At 54.1% G+C, this 20,419-nt stretch overlaps 1 protein-coding gene and 1 pseudogene across 1 annotated transcript; both read left to right on the top strand.

Moving 5' to 3' along the window:
- The first annotated feature begins 3,725 nt into the window (after nt 1-3,725).
- On the top strand, nt 3,726-7,899 carry LOC128978768 (membrane primary amine oxidase-like). The gene is made up of 4 exons (XM_054396781.1): nt 3,726-5,292; nt 6,486-6,771; nt 6,974-7,103; nt 7,615-7,899. The coding sequence occupies exons 1-4, from the start codon at nt 3,726-3,728 to the stop codon at nt 7,897-7,899; spliced, it is 2,268 nt and encodes a 755-aa protein (XP_054252756.1).
- Nucleotides 7,900-9,313: 1,414 nt separating this feature from the next.
- On the top strand, nt 9,314-19,143 carry LOC128978822 (membrane primary amine oxidase-like; annotated as a pseudogene).
- Nucleotides 19,144-20,419: the final 1,276 nt, after the last annotated feature.

Here is a 20,419-nt window from a genome sequence, read left to right as displayed (position 1 = left end):
GCTGCCCCTCAGTGCCCCGCCAAAGCTCCCCTGCCCCCGGGACGGTTCGTGTTGCACTTCCCGTGCCCGCCGCAGCGCAGCCCGGGCTGGGGGCACCTACCGCGGACGCTCCCGCCTGTCCCCAGCCGCCGGGCTGCTGGCCCCGGGAAGGGCACAGGCCGGTGCCCGGCCAGCTCCCGGTGCCACTAGGGGGAGCCCCTGCCCAGCCCCGGAGAGGCGGCAGAGGTCGCCTGGCTGCCGCTCCGGGAGCTCTGAGCTGCCGCTGTGGGCGGACCTCCCTCTGCTCCCCGCAGGGGAAGTCGAGCTGGAGAAGGGGTCGATGGGGACCGGGGCAGCGGGAGCTCGTCGGAAGAGCTCAGCTGGCAGACTCGGTGGTGTAGCGCCGGAGTTCCTCGGCACTGTCGGAGGGAGCCGAAGTCCCAGGAGCTGTGCTCGCTGTGCTCGTGGGAGGGTGCTGGCAGCGAGCATGGGCAGCGTTTGTGGTCCGTGAGCCTCGCCTCAGCGCCAGGGCAGTGGTTTCCACTTTGCTGACCAGGAGAAGCAGCAGTCAGGGCTCGGACTCGCAGGTTCTCGATCCTTACAAACCTGAGAAGAGGCAGCGGCAGCTGTGGGCTGCAGCGCTGCCAGAGCCACGGCTGGCTCAGGCAGTTCCACTCCTTCCCCAGCTGCCCCTGTGAGGTGGGAGCTTCCCAGATCGTCTGAGGTCTGGGCCGTGTTTAAGACCTGCCTGTGTCAGGAGAGTTGGCAAAGGGCTTACCTATACTGCAGGCTTTACCCAGTTGTCTGGCAGCTGCTGACTCTGAGTTTCCATGAGACAAAAGCTGTCTGCAGGCCTGGTTTCTATAAATTTCAGACTATGTTTTGCCACCTCTACCTTTATATGCAAGTGAAAACCAGCAAACTCCTGTCTTCCTTTCTCTGTTTGGGGGATGTGGGCAGTTTAGCTGCTGGGAGATGTATTGATGGGGACAGGAGACGTACTGATGGGCAGCACCTAAATCAACTCTGTGGCCATAATAAACATTGGTAGGATGTGAATTGCCCATGTGAAGTGGGCAGGCTGATGGACTAATTGGACTGGGGAGCTGGGCTGTGGGAAGAGGCACATGCACCAAAAGGGTCACAAACAAGTGGCACTGCTGCTAGGGAAACATCATTTGGGGTTTTGTAATTCTAGGTTAGCTTTAAGCTGCCTTGGGCTGCTTTGGGAGAAGGTGCACAGGTGCACAAGTAGTTCAGTGTGGGGGGGTGGCCCTTAAAGATCCCTGACTGCTTTTCCTCAGTAAGGGACTGACATAGGTTTCCTGGCTCTGCAGCCCCAATTAAATACTTTGCTTCCCGAAGTTTCTGCTGCAGGATGGCGATGGATTTAGGGCTGTTCTGTTTGCTCTGAAACAGAGCTCTGAGAACATGTAGGCTAATTCTTGTGTTGCTTTGAAAGTCCTCAGCCTGAAAAGTGCAGCAGCCATGGTCAGAGTTAGCAGAGGTGGTGTTGGATGGAGCATCCATGGCACTACCCTGCAGCAGGGCAGAGGTAGCACCCAAAGCTTTGTTTGTGTCCTCTGTGTGTGAGCCTTGGTTTGTCCTGGAGACCTATGACAAACCCCACTACTGGCTGGGGTTTCTCTTTCCCCAGACACTTGGTGCACAGCAGTGCTCCTATGCTGTGTTTTCAGCCATCTGCCAGGCAACCTGCTGGGCTGAGCTGTGGATTTGTGGGGCTCTGGGGCCCACGGAGCTTGTCCAGATCTCTTGAGCTGGAAATCACCACCTGCAATTGCAGCCTGGCCTGGGCTCCTGGGGACTTGGGCTGCAAACCCAAGAGACAAATCAAAGCTGAGTGGTCTGCTCTTCCTGTGCTTCAAGGCAAGGTCATGGTGAGCACTGTGCAGGCAGCCCCAGAGCTCCTGCAGCAGCCTGGCTCAGCTGTGTGGATGCATGTTGCAGCACGACACATCTTAAATTCCTGGGGAGCAGGAGGTAGGTCCTGGCTCTGCTCAGCCTTACCTGGGTAACAGCTCCCTTTTGGTGTGAGCCTCCACTGAGAGTGCAGAGGGGAAGTTTTCTTTCAAAGCTAATCTCAAGGAATCCTTGAAGCCTTTGTTGACTTCATGGATTGAAAGGCTGCCCTGGGAGTCAGGCTGCTTTGCCTAGCTGGAGGCTGCTCAGAGATTCGTGGTTCTGCCATGGGAGGCCAGCTGGAAGTCGATGTGAGCTAGGTGCTTCCCAAACTGGTAGCTATTTTGTCCTGTGTGGCAAAGCTCTGTTCTCATCCATCCTGTCTCTCCCCATTTCTCATGTCCATGCCACAGAGCGAGTCCCTCATTGGGCACAGTGCCCACATGGATGGGCACGATGGCTGGTGGGGCACAGATGACGTGCATGGCAGTGGCCTGCACAGCTGCAGCCTGGGCTAAAGAGGGCTGAGGCTGCCCTCAGTGGTGAGGATAATGGAATGTGTCCTATGGCAACGTGGCCTCCTGCCTGCCAGTGTGGTATCCAGTGAGCATGGCCAGGAGACCACAGAGGAGCTGGTCCAGGGCAAGATCTGCTGTGGAGGAGGAACTGGAGGCAGTGCTGAGTCTTAGTGGGGGTGTCTTCCACCAGGAAACTTTTACAGGGGAAGGAGGCCAGGGTGAGGTGAGGTGAGGTGAGGCTGGCAGCAAGAGTGGAAATGTTGGGTTGAATTCCCAGCCCTGTGCTTCTCAGCACCAGCTCAGGGACAGGCTGGGATTGTAGCTGAAGCACTGCATCCTGTCTCCTACAAGCATCTGCTGCGTGGCACCATGGAGCACTGAGCCCTTTCCACAGGGCTGAGACCAGCAGAGACCTTTGATGGGAGTGGCAGAGGGCTCTTGCCTTAGCCTCTGGTGGAAGTCCTGGGAATGCCTGGGAACAGTGGTGCAGAAATTGCCCTTGGCTGCCTTCTTGGATGCTACAGGCTGAGCTGTTTTGGGCCTTGAGGGAACTTCTCAGGAGCTGCACCTCAGTTTACCTTTGAATCAGAGGCAGAAACAAAAGCTGCATGGTCTTGTTTCAGAGGGATATTGGGGGATTAATTAGTCTGTGGCTGCTCAGAGGTGCAAACAGAGCTGGTTGTTCAGGATGAGGCCTGAGTCCCATCCTGAACCACATCTCTCCATGCCTGCCAAAGTTTTCCTGCTCCTACACAGATGGATGTGTTTTCAGCAAAGGCTTCCATGTGGAAGATTTAAACATAAAACAAAAAAGTAACTCCAAGCTTGGCAGGGAGGTGCCAGGGACAATGTTTACAAGGAAGCAGCCTGATAAACAAGGAAATTTGTTGAGTTGCAAAGAGGTGAAATTCTACAGTGTGGCAACAATTCCCAGCTTGTCAGCCTCACAGTTGTCCCAGCCACTTCAGGCTGGCTACAGGAGCTTCATTTTTACAGGCAGCCTCAGGAAGCTAGGCTGGACTGAAAAAGCAACAGACTTTAAGTGGAACTTGTCTGAGTCACTGACCCTGCATCTCCACCAGTTCTTTCAGGGCACTGCTGGCAGAGGAGGACGACAGGGAAGGCTGCAGCAGAGAGAGGAGAGCTGCCCTTTCTCTTCACCACGAATTTCAGATCTCCTCCCCTAACCTCTCCCAGTCTTTTGTGCTTTCCCTGCTAATCCATCCAGTGCAGTGTAAACTGACAGGGGCAGCAGCTGGAAACCCTGCTCAGGAAGCTGCAGTGAAAGCCTCTGGACCAGCAGCAGTCATGAACGTGAAAACTGTGCTCATCCTGCTGGTTCTGGCTTTGGCCACGATCTTTGCTTTAGTCTGTGTGCTGCTGACCAGAGGGAAGGGCCCCAGCACCTGCCAGCGCCAACCCCTGGAGCAAGAGGACACCGATGGTGGCCAGAGCCTGGTCTTTGCGGATCTGAGCCCTGAGGAGATGGTGCAAGTGGTGCAGTACCTGCAGGGAAACCTCGGGGTGCAGCTGGTTGATGCCTCAAGGGCAAAGCCCTCAGACAACTGCATTGCCTCCATCGACATGCAGGTCCCTGCCAAGGCAGAGGTGCTGCGGTTCCTGGATGAGGGGGGTGCTCGCCCTCCCCGGGAGGCCCTGGCTGTGCTCTACTTTGGGAACCAGGCAGAGCCCAACGTCACCGAGTACGTGGTGGGTCCACTGCCCACACCGGCCTACCACCTGGATGTGACAGTGCAGAGGTATGGGGGGCCGGTGCCGTACCACCGCAGACCAACGCTGGCTGTGGAATACCAGCAGATCGCAGAGGTGCTGAGGGGCCAAGCATTTCCCACAGCTCCTTCCTTCATGCGCCAGGTCCTGGAGTACGATGGAGCCAACCTGGCAGCGCTGACAGCCGCTCCCCGGGGGTTCCAGTCTGGAGATCGAATCACCTGGTTTGCTTTGTTCCAGAACGTGAGTGGCTTCTTCGTGCACCCGGTGGGGCTGGAGGTGCTGGTGGACCACAGCAGCCTGGACATGTCCCAGTGGGCCGTCAGCAGGGTCTTCTACAACGGACAGTACTACAGGGACATGGTGCAGCTGGAGAGCGCCTACGTGCAAGGTAGCGTCCGCGTGGAGAAGGTGAGGAGAGCGCCGCGGGACGGAGACTTCTCGTCCATGAAACCCCGAGCGCCGCCGGCCGCGCCCTACCCGTTGCAATTCGAGCCCCAGGGTCCCCGCTACAGCGTCAGGAACAACCGCGTCCTATTCCGGGGCTGGAGCTTTGCCTTCGGGATGAGCGTGAGCAGGGGCCTGCGCCTGTTTGACATCCGACACCAGGGGGAGAGGGTTGCCTACGAGATCAGCGTCCAAGAGGCGCTGTCGGTGTACGGTTCCAACTGCCCCGGGGGGATGTCCACCAGGTACATGGACGGCAGCTTTGGCATCGGGCGCTACACCTCCCCCTTGGTGCGTGGCGTCGACTGCCCCTATTCAGCGACCTACCTGGATGTGCACTGCCTTGCCCACTCCCAGCTCCCCAGAACTACTGAAGGTGCCCTCTGCATCTTTGAGCAGAACCTGGGCTCCCCTCTGAGGCGCCACTACTCCAACTTGCAGTCGCTCTACTATGGGGGGTTGGTCAACTCTGCCCTGGTCATTCGCTCAATCGCGACTGTGGGCAACTACGACTATGTGTGGGACTTCATCTTCTACCAGAACGGGGCGCTTGAAGGCAAGGTGCAGGCCACTGGGTACCCCAGCTCCTCCTTTCTCCACGGGGATGGTCTGAGATATGGCAACAGGGTCTGGGAGCACACGCTGGGGACAATCCATACCCATTCCATCAACTATAAAGTGGACTTGGATGTGGGAGGTAGGTCTGGGTCTTCATTTAATGTTTGACCTTATGCTGGAGAATCCTGGAGCTTTTGCCTCCTCCTGAACACCTGACATCAGAACTCTGCTTTTCGACTCTCCCAACCTCTCCTTTCATTGCAAAATTATTTTTCTGTGTGTAAAATAGTTTGTCAGGGTCATGCAGCTGAAGGCAGTGGAAATTGCCTGAGGATCTGTATTCATCCCAGGGAAGGATGAAAGTTGGCAGCCACAAGATGTTTGTATTTACTCACTCCTCCTGCCTTGGCACTGCTGCCATGGGCATGGCCAGGAAAGCAGCGTGGCACAGCCCTGTCTGTAGTATCCAAGGTGTGAGCCTCCTCTTGCTGGTGCTCCCTGGAACTTGGGAAAGCTCTCTGTATCCCGAGCAGGGCAGCTGGGCTGCTGCTCTGCAGGGCTCAGCTTGTGCAGCTTTGTCCTTGTGTTTCTTTTGAGGAACCCTGGTGGGCTGGGTGCTGTCTGCCAGGCTGCAGAGCTGCAGGCAGCAGCAAAATCTGCTGCTCCTGCAGCTGCAGCTCCTTGGCAGCAGATCTCTGCTGAGGGTTACCCAAGTCCAGGAGGCCTGGCAGGCTGAGCAGGTGCTGGCATCTATCCTGTGATAGGAAGGAGGCTGAGCCTGAAGCAACAGCACGGCCAGGCCGCTCCAGGAACTGCAAGGAAGGTGTGAGAGTGGCTGGGGGCACAGACTGGCAGCAGTGGGTGTTGGCAACAAGCTGCTCTTGGCAAAGGTAGGGGAAAAATGTTCTGTGCCTGCCGAGGAGCAGAGAGATTGCTGGTAGCAGCAGGCTGTGTCTGTACAGCCTGGGGAGAAGCTGCAGTAACCTGTGCTGTCCCTGGGCTGTGGAACCTCCAGAGAACCTCCTGTGCCAAGCTGCAGCTGACTCCAGTGCAAGTGTTTGGCCCCAACATGCATCCTCTTCTGCCCTGTCTGCAACGTGGTGACTTTGTGTGGCCACACAAGGTGCTGTTGCTGGCACCACAGTTGAAAGCAGAGCTGATTCTGGAACCCTTCCTGCTGGCAAGGCTCAAAAATGTGCTGAAGTACAGTTCCTGCTTTTTGGCAGAGTCCTTTTCTCGGTCTTCCCCTACCATTCCATATCCCAAATCACAATGATGTGGGGAACAGGGGACTGTGTGACACTCCTCAGTGACTTGACTTTTGCTTTGCAGGGGTGAAAAACTCCCTGGTGGCCCATGACATGGTGTTTGAGAGGACACAGGCTCCCTGGAGCCCAGAGCAGCAGATAGAGCGACCACGACTCACCAAGAAGGTCCTGGACACAGAGGACCAGGCTGCCTTCCGGCTCCAGGAGAAGGTGCCCAGATACCTCTATTTCGCTGCCAGCAGCAAAAACAAGTGGGGCCACCAACGTGGCTACAGGATCCAGATCTCCAGTTTTGCAGGGGACCATATCCCTGAAGCCAGCCCCATGGAGAGGGCCATCAGCTGGGCAAGGTTAGGCTGCTCTGACTGGGACAGCAGGTGCTGAGAGAAGGGGTCCTGCCCTGCCAGCAGGGGTGGCATCACAGGGCAAATACTCTCCTGGGCTGGGATTGCTCCCTAGGAGCAGGTTTGTGCTCTGCAGACTCTCTGGGCAGATGGCTTTTAGCTTTGCCCTGCCCCAGGGGGCTGCTCCTGTCTCTTTTCTTGTCCTCAGGTACCAGCTGGCTGTCACCCGGCGGAAGGAGGAGGAGCCTACCAGCACCAGCATCTACAACCAGAATGACCCCTGGACGCCGACCGTTGCCTTTGCTGACTTCATCAACAATGAGACCATCACCGAGGAGGTGGGCTGGGACCCCTGGGCTGGAGCTGTAATACCCAGCCCTGTGCTGAGTGGCAGCCCCAGAGTGGCCCTGGCACAGCCTGCAGGACAGCAGACTCAGCTGGCCAAGCAGCACCCTGGGACATGAGGGAAGGGGGTTCGAGCACCTCCTTTCGTGTGCCTACTTGGCACCTTGGTCAGAGGGCACAGATCAGGGAGGAGCAGGAAGCTTGTTTGTCCCTATGGAGAAATGCTGGAAAAAATCAGGAAAATCTTTGTGAGGCCAGAGCTTGGCTGTGGGGGTCAGAGGAGGGACCCTGCTGCTGGGCGACCTCTGGCTGTGGCTGTGGGCAGGTCTTTGAGGCAGGGAGAAGATCATCCTGGGAAGGGGGAGCTCAGCGTGTGGGGATGTGACCAGGCTGGTGCTGTGGAGATCCCATCCTGCTCTCCTGTAACTCCCATGGCCCCTGTGCAGGTTTCAGTCCCTGCAGGCTTCTGAAATGGCCATGGTCTTGTTGCTCTTCCCTGCCCAGGACCTGGTGGCCTGGATAACTGCTGGTTTCCTTCACATCCCCCATTCTGAGGACATTCCCAACACGGTGACTGTGGGAAACTCAGTCGGCTTCCTCTTGAGACCCTACAACTACTATGACCTGGACCCCTCTATCTACTCCCATGATGGGGTGTTCTTCACCAGTGAGCAGGACCCCACGGCGTGTGAGACCAACCCCATTGCCTGCCTGCCCACAGCAGCTTCCTGCCTGCCCAGCCTTCCACCGTTCACCTACGATGGCTTCCGAAACAGCAGCAGGCTTTGATGCTGCAGGGAGTGCTGCAGGGCTCTGAGGCAGCAGGGTCCCTCCTCTGCCTCAGGTGTTTGGCTTTAGTGAGGTTGTCTCCTTTCCAGCTGTAAAAGGACTTCACTTCTTATCTTGCTTTAAAATAGTGCTCTTTAAAAGGGAAGCATAATCTTCCTGGCATGGTGCCAGACAAGTCTGCTTATCTGTGTTAGTTGCTGAGTTTGAGTCTGCTGCAGTAGGAAAGTGAGGACAAATCCCTGTTCCTCTACTGCAGAAGCAAGAGCTGTGTAGTGCCTTTCTCAGGTTAAAGACAACAGTTCTGGCCCAGTGCTTTCTTGCGTGTCTTGTTCTTATGACCCACAGTTGCATCTGCTGGAGGAGGTGCTGGGTCCCCACTGCCTCTTCAAACCAGCCCAGTAGCAAGGCTCTGGGCACATAAATGGGCATGGGGATGACTCAACCAGAGGGACAGAGCTCCTGGGGTGCTGGAGGCAGGACCAAGGTGAGCACCGGCACCAAGCTCTGCAGGTGCTCGGGCTGGGGACACAGCCAGGACCTGCCTGGGCTGCTTGTCTTGGGCACTTGCTGCTAGCTGCAGGAGGGGGGACTGGAGGGACTATCACAGGGCTGAGTCGTGCTGTCCCCAAGGATGCCCATGGACAAACCAGCTGAACCTCAGCCACATGGGCCAGCCTCACATGAGAGCCAGCCCTGCTCCGGGCTAGAGCCAGGGTGTGGGAACTGTGTGACCAGGCCAGGATGCTGGGTGGGCTCTGGAGCCCTCCTCCCCTTCACAACCCCATCTGTGCGAGGACATAGCCCAGGATCAGGAGGCTCTGAAGGAGCGATAAATGGCTGTCCCCTTCCTCCCTCCTGGCTGCAGGACTGGTGCCTTCCCACACATGGGGCCAGCAGAAAGTGATGCTGCAAGGTCCCTGCACAGGCTAGAGAGGAACTGCTGATGGGGCTGCAGCAGGATGGGGCCATGGTGCTGTGCTTCGCAGTACTCTGCATGGAGGAAGGTTGTCCTTGTGGTCTCCACAGCTTGCCTGTTTGTGTCTGTGGCGTTAAGAGAAGGAAGTACAGGGAAATGCATTTATTTCCCCCAAGTGAGTGAATCCTCTCTGAGGCCTGCAGTGCAGTGTGTGGGATGAGGGGAAGGACAGATGCAGCAGCACTGAGATAGCCAAGTGGTGAGCCTCTGGGGAAGGTTCCTTTTATGGTTGCCAGCAAATCCTGAGCATGTCTGGGAACATCCCTTGGCGCCTGCCCTGCAAGCTCCTCTAGGTTGTTCCCTGTAGAGAAAACGGAAAATCCAACCCCAGCTGAGCCCAGCCAAGCCCAGCCCCTTCTGTTAGCAGCTTGCTGGAAGGATTCTGTAGCTGCACACCCGCCCTGCCTGAGCACGGGAGCTCCTGGTGCCTCAGCAGTCATGAACGTGAAAACTGTGCTCATCCTGCTGGTTCTGGCTTTGGCCACGATCTTTGCTTTAGTCTGTGTGCTGCTGACCAGAGGGAAGGGCCCCAGCACCTGCCAGCGCCAACCCCTGGAGCAAGAGGACACTGATGGTGGCCAGAGCCTGGTCTTTGCGGATCTGAGCCCTGAGGAGATGGTGCAAGTGGTGCAGTACCTGCAGGGAAACCTCGGGGTGCAGCTGGTTAATGCCTCAAGGGCAAAGCCCTCCGACAACTGCATTGCCTCCATTGACATGCAGGTCCCTGCCAAGGCAGAGGTGCTGCGGTTCCTGGATGAGGGGGGTGCTCGCCCTCCCCGGGAGGCCCTGGCTGTGCTCTACTTTGGGAACCAGACCAGCCAGAGCCCAACGTCACCGAGTACGAGTGGGTCCACTGCCCACACCGGCCTACCACCTGGATGTGACGGTGCAGAGGTATGGGGGGCCGGTGCCGTACCACCGCAGACCTGTCACCGGCAGGGAGTATGCAGACATCAATGCCCTCATCCGTCAGGAGCTGAGGAAGGCTCCGCGCTTCCTTGCCGCGTGCTGTGAGTCTGACGGCACTGACTTGGCCATCCTCACTACAGCCCCACGGGGCTTCAAGTGCAGTGACCGTGCCACGTGGTTTGTGCTCTTCCAGAACACGCCTGGCACTGGCTGCTACCTGTCATCAGTGGGGCTGGAGGTGCTGGTGGAGCACAGGGACCTCCGCATCTCCCACTGGCAGTTGCACCAAGTCTTCTACAATGGCCAGTACCTTACCAGCACACAGGACCTGGAGGATGCTTTTGTGACTGGTCATCAGGTTGGAGAAGTCCCATGCCGAAGCAGTGCTGGGCTCCATGAGATCCCGGCAAGCACCAGGGTCACCTGGTCCCCTTCAGTATGAGCCCCAGGGTCCCCGCTACAGCGTGAAGGACAACCGCGTCACCTTCCAGGGCTGGAGCATCACCTTCGGCATGAACCCAAACTCTGGCCCACGCCTCTTTGACATCAGGTACCGTGGGAAGAGGATCGTCTATGAGCTGAGTCTCCAGGAAGCCTTAGCCCTGTATGGCTCCAACTGCCCTGGGAGCATGTCGACTCGGTACCTCGATGGCAGCTTTGGCATCGGCCGCTTTGCCTACGAGCTTGTCCAGGGCCTCAACTGTCCCTATACAGCCACCTACATGGACTGACACTACCTGGTGGAGTCAGAGACCCCCAGAACCAACCAAAACTCCCTCTGCATTTTTGAGCACAACACTGCCACCCCCCTGCGGCACCACTTCTCTGACTCCCAGTCCCTGTATTTCGGCGGACTGTGGCGGGACGTGCTGGTGATTCGCACCATCTCAACCCTCATCAACTACGACTACATCTGGGACCTCATGTTCCACAGCAGTGGGGCCGTGGAGGTCCGGGTGCATGCCACTAGCTACATCAACTACGACTACATCTGGGACTTCATGTTCCACAGCAGTGGGGCCGTGGAGGTCCGGGTGCATGCCACTGGCTACATCAGCTCCTCCTTCCTCCATGGCTGAGGCACCGACTATGGAAACAGAGTTGGTCCCCACACACTGGGGACGATGCACCTCCACCACATCCACTACAAGGTAGACCTGGATGTGGACGGTAGGTCTGGGTGGCTTTTTATGTGGCTGTGGTTCACTGTGGATTGCAGCTCTGCCAGGGGCATGGACCTTGAGAGGTTTTTCCCTTCTGCTTCTCAGGGCAGCTGAACTCCCTGGAGATCCAGGACATGGAGTATGAGCTCATGCAAGATCCGTGGAGCAAGCAGAGCACTCTGGAGCAGCCGTACCTCCGCAGGACCAGGCTGCAGACAGAGGAGGAGGCGGCGTTCCCGCTCAGTGCCCCCTTGCCTCTCTACCTCTGCTTTGCCAGCCCCAACCTCAACCGCTGGGGCCATCCATGCAGCTACCGCATCCAGATTGCCAGCTCGGCTGGGGAGCACCTGCCCACCAGCAGCCCAATGGAGAGGGCCATCAGCTGGGGCAGGTGAGTGCCGGGGCAGGTGAGTGCCAGGGCTGGGGCACAAGCAGCCCCTGCCCTTCTGCAGCCTTCTGTCCTCCCACACTGGCACCCTGTTCCCGGTGGAAGAGAGGCTGCTGCTTCTCAGCAGGCTGCTGCTGGGCTGCAGGGAAGGGTTAAACAGTAACCATGCAGAATTTTTGGCTCTGAGTATCCCTTGAAAAGTTACTCAATGACTCCTGCTCAGGGCAGTTCAGAGGCAGGGACCTGACTCCAGATAAGGTTAATTCAGAGCAGCCAGGGGCGAGCATAGCCAGGCTGCAGGACAAACTCCCTCAGCTGGCATCCTCGGGGCTTGGGATCTTCATGTCAGGACAGGAAGTCTCTGGACAAACTGCTCTCTGCTGGGGTGGCATCTGATGGCTCACATCTGGGGGGTGGCTGCAGAAGTTAACTGTGGCTGTGGCTGAGGGCAGCAAACAGCAGTGTCCATGTCTGGACATATTCCTGCTTCTTGGCCAGGCTGGAGCAGCCCTGGGCATGTTCAGGATCCCAAAGGTGCTGGGGCTTCTGCCTGTTGCTGCCACTGTGGTCCCTGCCAGCCCTTTCCCTTCCTGGCCCAGGGCAGATCAGGTCCCCTGGCATGTGCCAGGATGCATCTAGCTCGTTTGCCAATGTACCTCCTGGCAGTGATGCTGTGGCTACCCTGCCCTGTGCTGGCAGGGACAAGCCCCTGTGCTCCCGGTGCTGGCAGGTACCAGCTGGCTGTTACCCGTCGGAAGGAGAAGGAGCCCTCCAGCACCAGCATCTACAACCAGAATGACCCCTGGACACCCACTGTTGCCTTTGCTGACTTCATCACTAATGAGACCATCACCAATGAGGTGAGAGGAGCTGAGCACTGCAGACATGGCCCTGACTCTTGCTCCAGCCAGAGGCTTCACCCTTTGTGTCGGTGTGAGCTGAAATTCCCCCCCCACACCAACAATAACCAGGCTAGCTCAGTCTGGAAGCAAATGAAAAGCTGTATTTACAAGCAGAGTCTAAATTCTACAATGAAATGCAATGAATATGTACAAATATACAAAATTCACAACATTCACAAATATATACAATCAACAGAAAAAGCACAATCGATCTCCCTTTGCTTCCCCCCAAGGGGATCCTCCCAAAGGGGCCTCCCTCTCCCAGGAGCTTCCCCCCCAGACCCCCCTGGACAGAGAAGCAGAGTTAGTTAAGCAGAAAGTTGTTAACTTAGCTGCCAAGGTCAGTGTGTTATCTTCAGCCAGAAGAGAAGAAGAAACAGCAGCCAGACAGCCCAGCAACTGCCCCCACTGCCGAACGCAGAATGTGCAGAGTGCCTACTTTGTTTTGGGTAATAGTTCTTAAACATTTCTATCTATCCAATGGAAGTGTTTAGAACAATCGTTATTTTGCTTTCTTACACCCAATAGTGACTTATTTACATTCTTTCACTTTGTTCTGAACTTTGCAAGGAAAAATTAAAAAGACAGTTTCAAACCATCACAGTCCACCCCTTCTAAACAATTCCATTGGCTGCTACTATCATCTGTCTAATCCAAAATAATATCTACAACAATAGGTGAATAAAGACCATAGTCCATTCTGGCTATTTCAGATGTAGATGATTCAAAAGAGTCAAATCACAGGAAAAACAGCAAACAGCTTGTTTCCTCGCAGATGGAGCGAAGAAAGGAACAGGGACTCTCAGGTGACTCAGGGCTCTCAGGGTTCGTGCACCGTAGATCTCATGGACTCTCCTCTTGGGCGCAATGCTGTATCTGCGCAACACTCTGAATTTAACCTCTCTCAGCCAAAGTTAGATTTCTTTGTGGAATACACTGCATTTCACCATTTTCTTGCATCACCCAATAGGTGTGACCAGGACCTTCAGCAGAAACCACCCTCGGACAGGTTTGGCCTCTCCTGAAGGAGAAAATACCCAAACAGTTTTGCCTAACAGATTCTTTTCTCTGATAACAGGAACTCTATCACCTTCTTCCTTTCGCAACAAATCTGATTAGGCAGGTCCAGCTCGATTCACTGAACCTCTGCTATTCACTAACCAGGTTGCTTGTGCTAAATGTTTCTCCCAGTTTTTCAAAGATCCACCCCCCATGGCTTTGAGAGTGGTTTTCAGCAAACCGTTGTAGCGTTCGATCTTCCCTGCAGCTGGTGCATAGTAGGGAATGTGGAATATCCACTCGATGCCGTGCTCTTTGGCCCAGTTTTTTACAAGATTGTTCTTGAAATGAGTTCCGTTGTCCGACTCAATCCTCTCTGGAGTTCCGTGTCTCCACAGGATTTGTCTTTCCAGACCAAGAATGGTGTTACGTGCAGTTGCATGAGGAACTGGATAAGTTTCCAGCCATCCAGTGCTTGCCTCTACCATAGTCAGCACATACTGCTTACCAGATTGAGAACGAGGTAGAGTGATGTAGTCAATCTGCCAGGCTTCACCATACTTGTACTTGGACCATCGGTCACCGTACCACAAGGGCTTGATCCGCTTTGCCTGCTTAATAGCAGCACAAATGTCACAGTCATGGATGACTTGTGTGATAGCATCCATGGAAATGTCAATGGATCTGTCACGAGCCCATCGGTAGGTTGCATCTCTGCCTTGATGTCCTGACGAGTCATGGGCCCACCGAGCTAAGAACAGCTCACCTCGGTGTTTCCAGTCAAGATCAGGATCAGGATCAGAGTTTGTGTCCACCTGGGAAACTCTTGCAGCTAGATCTGCCTGATGATTGTGTTGTTGTTCTTCAGTAGCTTTGCTCTTAGGAATGTGAGCATCGATGTGTCTCACTTTCACTGGGATTCTCTCAATGCGAGCAGCAATGTCTTGCCACAGATCTGCAGCCCAGATTGGCTTTCCTTTCCTCTGCCAGCCATTCTTCTTCCAGTCTTTCAGCCAACCCCATAAGGCATTGGCTACCATCCACGAGTCGGTGTAGAGATAAAGCTTTGGCCATCTCTCACGTTCAGCTACGTTAAGAGCTAGCTGGACAGCTTTTACCTCTGCAAATTGACTGGATTCTCCTTCTCCATCTCTCGCTTCTGCAACTCTGCGCGTTGGGCTCCACACTGCAGATTTCCATCTCCGCTTGTTCCCAACAAGACGACAGGAACCGTCTGTGAACAAAGCATATCTCTTTTCATCATCAGACAGATCACTGTAAGGAGGAGCTTCCTCAACACGAGTTACTCTCTCCTCTGGAGGTTTTGCACAGCTTGTGCCTTCTGGCCAGTTTGTGATCACCTCCACCAAACCAGGCCTTTCGAGATTTCCTATTCGAGCTCGCTGTGTTATTAGAGCCATCCACTTAGACCAGGTAGCATCTGTTGCATGATGTGGTGAAGAACCTTTGCCTTTGAACATCCAATTCGGAACTGGCAATCTAGGAGCTAGAAGAAGTTGTGACTCAGTTCCAATCACTTCAGAAGCAGCTTTCACTCCTTCATAAGCAGCTAAAATCTCTTTCTCTGTTGGAGTGTAGTTTGCCTCTGAGCCTCTGTAGCCACGACCCCAGAAACCAAGAGGACGTCCTCGTGTCTCCCCTGGAGCTCTTTGCCATAAGCACCAGGTTGGACCATTGTCACTCGCGGCCGTGTACAGAATGTTCTTAATGTCTGGACCAGTTCGGACAGGTCCCAGACCCATTGCTTGGACTGCCTCTCGCTTTATCTGGTCAAAGGCTGCTTGTTGCTCAGGACCCCATTGGAAACTGTTTCTCTTTCGAGTCACATCATATAGAGGTTTCACAATCTGACTGTATCCAGGAATGTGCAGTCTCCAAAATCCCACTATGCCTAAGAAACGCAGAGTTTCTTTCTTGCTGATGGGATTTGCCATGGCGGAGACTCTGTTTATCACATCCATTGGGATGTGACGGCGACCATCTTGCCACCGCACTCCCAGAAACTGGATTTCTCTGGCAGGTCCTTTCACCTTGTCTCGCTTGATAGCGAAACCAGCTTGCAAGAGAATGTCAAGGATTTTATTACCTTTCTCGAAGACTTCTTCAGCAGTCTCACCCCAGACGATGATGTCATCGATGAAGTGAATGTGTTCTGGAGCTCCACCTTTCTCCAAAGCATCATGGATCACTGCATGGCAGATGGTTGAACTGTGAATCCACCCCTGGGGCAAACGATTGAATGTGTACTGAATGCCTCTCCAGGTGAAAGCAAACTGAGGCCTGCATTCCTCTGCTATGGGAATAGAGAAGAAAGCATTAGCAATGTCTATGGTAGCATACCATTTGGCCTGCTTGGATTCCAGCTCATATTGGAGTTCCATCATGTCTGGTACAGCTGCACTCATGGGTGGAGTTACTTCATTCAAGGCACGGAAATCAACTGTCAGACGCCACTCTCCATTCTGCTTTCTCACAGGCCAGATTGGACTGTTGAAAGGTGAATGAGTTTTGCTGATGACCTTCTGACTCTCCAACTGACGAATCAAGTTTTGAATGGGCACCAAAGAGTCACGGTTGGTTCTGTATTGTCTGTGGTGCACAGTTTGAGAAGCAACCGGCAGCTTTACATCCTCTATCTCATGTTGTCCCACAACTGCAGATTCATCTGAAAGCTCAGGTCTAATGGACAACTTCAATTTTCCTCCATCAATTTCTACAGTTGCTATTCCAAAAGCCCATTTGTAACCCTTAGGGTCTTTAAAACGCCCTTCTCTCAGAAAGTCAATTCCCAAAATACAAGGTGCATTAGGTCCTGTTACAATAGTATGTTTCTTCCACTGCTTCCCAGTTAAACTTATATCAACCTCTATCTTAAACAACTCTTGAGATCCACCAGTGACTCCCTGAATAGTTATAGATTCTCCCCCTTGATAATTTGATGGTATTATGGTGCACTGAGCTCCTGTGTCAACCAAGGCCCTGTACTTCTGAAATTTTGAAGTGCCAGGCCACAGGATGTACACATCCCAATAGATTCTGTTATCTCCATTATCCCTTACCTCCCCCTGGCGGAAGGCAGGGCACCCCTAATGGTGGGGATTACATCCACATGTACAGCTGGCACAACGTCCAGCATCAGAATTAGGATCACTGTTGGAGCTATCAGAGTTGTTCTGGGAAACTGAGGAAGCGACAGCTACCCTCCTGGTATTGCTACCTCGGGATCTGCCCCTCTGCAGCTCCCGTAACCTCTTGAAAAGATCAGAAGTTGGTTGACCATCCCATCTGTTCATGTTCTCACCAAACTGATCACGCAGAGTTATCCAGATACTGCCACGTGATTGCCTCTGCTGTCTGTTTTGGTTTGACCTATTCTGGAATGGCCTCCTTGGAGCACGTCTGTTCCTAACAGCTGAAACTTGTATCCATCTAGAGGAAGAGGAATCAGAATCATCCCCCTTCATCAAGTTGGATATGGAGGTTTTAAGTTCCTCCTTCAGCTCTTTCATGCAATTCTCCATCTTTCCAGACAGAGTTTCAATGGCTGAAACCAAAGAAGTACGTGCAAGACTATCCTCCAATTGCCTCATTTGGTCAGTGAAATGGCCAACAGTAGGAGGTGCTCCACCATAATTTCTTGCCACAATCCTGCTTGCCAGAATAGTGGCATAATTAGGAGGAGCAAGCTTAATGAGCTTTTTGGCAAGGCCTGTTCCAACAGGAATTTCATCAGGATTCAGAGTCTTGTGATCTCCATACATTACTTCTCTCACAGCAAACTCTCTCAGACGCTTGATTCCCTCAGCTATTGTGGTCCAAGGCTTAGGGTTCCATGGTAAATCATCTCTGCTGGGGTACCTCAGCGAGACTGCCAGTAGGAGGCGTGCCCACAGAGAAACTTTACCAATGCACTTGCCTAGATGCCTGTCTATGCCTGTATCCTTTGAGAGCATCCCCAACTGAGAGGCCGACTTGTCACCTACCACCAATGCTGGGGCTCCCATATCAAAACACCTGGCTAGCCAAGACAGGACTGGCTCATTATCTCCTCTGATGTAATCCTTCCTCACATGTCTAATTTCCTGTCTGGGTGCATTAGCTGACTGTATGTCATCCTCATCATCATCATCATCATCATCCTGAGGTTGCTGTCCCCATAATCCTGTTGTAATCCTCCGTTGAATTTCCTTGAGTTCAGAGGCTCTGCCAGCAGTTGCTAATCTACCAGGGTCTACATCCTGACCTACATCTCCGTCATCCATGTGGGGTCTCAAGAGGTCTACCAGAGTTTTAAGGCTAACCCTCTGTTCCTCATCAGAAGGATCTTTCTTAACAGAGGGACCCTGAGTAGAAGGACCCTCATCTCCATCTGCACCATCTCCTGCAGCATCTGCATCTCCTTTACGCTTTCTGGTTACAGTGGCCACCAAATTTACTGGCTTGGTTTTCACATTCACAGCAGAGTTGGAAGAGCAAGTAGCCTTATGTCTTTCTTGACACAGTGCTATCAGTAGCCATATGATTATTCCAAGAAGCAACAAAATTAAGATTAAGGCTAGTATAAGATATCTAGGGTACCACTGGTTCCAAGGACCCTCTGTAGTTGTAAGAGGAGTAACAAACTCATATGTGTCTGCTAGCAGATCCATAGTTGAGTTACCATAGCTTCTTAGCCCAATAAGACCACAACAGAATTCACCAACATTCAGTAACTTGTTCTTAACCCAAAGAAATGACTTATATGCCACATATCTCACAATCTTGTCTATCATGCAAGAAATGGCCCATCTGTAGACAATTGCACCGATAATAGATGAAATAGAATGACTCAGAATCCAAAACAGCTTCATTTTGCTTCCTAATCTGAGCAGAAATAAATCAAACAAGCAATCGAGCCCCGAGTTGGAGCGCCAAAAATAAAAAGTGTGTCGGTGTGAGCTGAAATTCCCCCCCCCCCCCAACAATAACCAGGCTAGCTCAGTCTGGAAGCAAATGAAAAGCTGTATTTACAAGCAGAGTCTAAAATCTACAATGAAATGCAATGAATATGTACAAATATACAAAATTCACAACATTCACAAATATATACAATCAACAGAAAAAGCACAATCGATCTCCCTTTGCTTCCCCCCAAGGGGATCCTCCCAAAGGGGCCTCCCTCTCCCAGGAGCTTCCCCCCCAGACCCCCCTGGACAGAGAAGCAGAGTTAGTTAAGCAGAAAGTTGTTAACTTAGCTGCCAAGGTCAGTGTGTTATCTTCAGCCAGAAGAGAAGAAGAAACAGCAGCCAGACAGCCCAGCAACTGCCCCCACTGCCGAACGCAGAATGTGCAGAGTGCCTACTTTGTTTTGGGTAATAGTTCTTGAACATTTCTATCTATCCAATGGAAGTGTTTAGAACAATCGTTATTTTGCTTTCTTACACCCAATAGTGACTTATTTACATTCTTTCACTTTGTTCTGAACTTTGCAAGGAAAAATTAAAAAGACAGTTTCAAACCATCACACCCTTCCAGCCAAACTGGGTGGCTGCTGGGCTGGAAGGGTCCTGCTCAGCCTGACAGTGCCTGTCTTCCCTCCTGCCCAGGACTTGGTCGCCTGGATCTCTGTGGGGTTTCTGCATGTCCCCCATGCTGAAGATGTCCCCAACACAGTGACCATGGGCAACAGTGTTGGCTTTTTCCTGAGATCCTACAACTACTTCGACAAAGACCCCTTGGTGGACTCGCCTGATGGAGTCTACTTCAGTGGCAAGCAGGACCCTGGGGTGTGTGGGACCAACCCTCTCCTGCTTGTCCCTCACTGCTGCCTGTGCCCCCCACCTGCCCCCATTCCACTACAGAGGCTTCCTCAACCTCAGCCTGGCACCGCTGCCAGGTGGGGTCTGACCAGGCTGGGGCCACCGCTGCCCTGCCCCCACTGGTGCAGGCAGTCTGTGTCCAGCCACTGGCAGCATCCTGAGAGGGCTCTGCTGCCACAGCAGGACCTGTTCTGCCCCCAGCTAGGGTGTCAGCTGCTCAGGTCTTTGCAGGAGCTGAGCTCTCATTTCAGCACCGTGACACTACCAGGATGGACTGAAATCCTCTGGAAAACAGCCCCTAGAAAAGATTTTTTGGAGACTCCATCCAGGATGCCACCCAAACTGCTGTGGGGTGCCTATGGCTGCTCTCCACCTCTGGAATCAGGGCTCATGCCACCTCCCCAAGGTAGGTTGGTGAACCCAGGGTCTTGGTGATGGCCACTGCCAAAGTCAATACCAAGGTTTTGCCAAGGGTGGTGGCAGTGCTGGGCCACAGGTGCCCAGCAGCTCCAAATACCTGAGACATCCACGCTAGCCCATGGCTGCTGCAGCTCCAAAGCTGCTGGAGCCCAGGTGCCACTGAGCTCTGGCTGCTGTGGCGGATCCAAGCCTTGGGGACAGGGACATTGCCCTGGGCAGCAGAAGGAGCCTGCAGGAGCAGCACACTGCACAGCTGTGAGAGGGGCACTCCTCGGGCTGAGCTGCCCCATCTTCACCTTTCCGATAAACTGGCACTCAGCTGCTTTTTCTGACCCAAATGTTGCATGGCTCATGGGTGCTGCTGCAGCTTCTGCAGCTGGTGCAGAGCCCTGGCGCTGCTAAGGGACAGTCCGCTTGAGTGTGCCCCTGCCGTGCCCTGGCTCTTGGACTCTGGTGCTGGCAGACGGCTCCTGCTGGGGAATGTGGGACAAACAAGGAAGTTAATGAGTAATGGCCACACTGAGCTGCACTAATTGGCTCTGGCCTTCACTGCTGACTGGTGCCCTCAGCCCCCGCTGGCACAGGGACCCTTGTTCTTGTACCCCTAGCTGCATGCAGAGCCCTGAGCTGCAGGATCTTGCAGTCTCCAGAGCCCATCCCTGCTGTGCCCGTCTGGGCTGGGGACACTGAGGATGGTTCAGCTCCAGCCTCACAGCCTGGCTCTGGTGTGTCCCTGGAGGCATGGTTGGCATCCTCCCAGCTCTGACCCCTCATCAAGGGGTCCGGGTCTGCCCAGGGCCATGCTGGAACAGACTCAGGACACCCCAGTGTTGGCATCATGGCACCCTGGGAGCCAGCTTGGCTCCCTGCAGGACAGAAGGGGCAGGAGTGGGCAGCTTGGGGATGTGGCTCAGTGTGAGTCTGCAGTTGTCCCTGTGTGTCCT

This window comes from Indicator indicator, chromosome 39 (genome assembly GCF_027791375.1).
Source record: "Indicator indicator isolate 239-I01 chromosome 39, UM_Iind_1.1, whole genome shotgun sequence".
NCBI classification, from domain to species: Eukaryota; Metazoa; Chordata; class Aves; order Piciformes; family Indicatoridae; genus Indicator; species Indicator indicator.
Note: the sequence above shows the minus strand (reverse complement) of the source record. Positions and strands in the feature narration are given on the sequence as shown.

Coding starts and splice junctions, on each gene's coding strand:
- LOC128978768 (XM_054396781.1), top strand. CDS start 3,726: ATGAACGTGAAAACTGTGCTCATCCTGCTGGTTCTGGCTTTGGCCACG. Junction 5,293..6,485: donor AGTGGACTTGGATGTGGGAG/GTAGGTCTGGGT, acceptor TTTGCTTTGCAG/GGGTGAAAAACTCCCTGGTG. Junction 7,104..7,614: donor ATGAGACCATCACCGAGGAG/GTGGGCTGGGAC, acceptor TTCCCTGCCCAG/GACCTGGTGGCCTGGATAAC.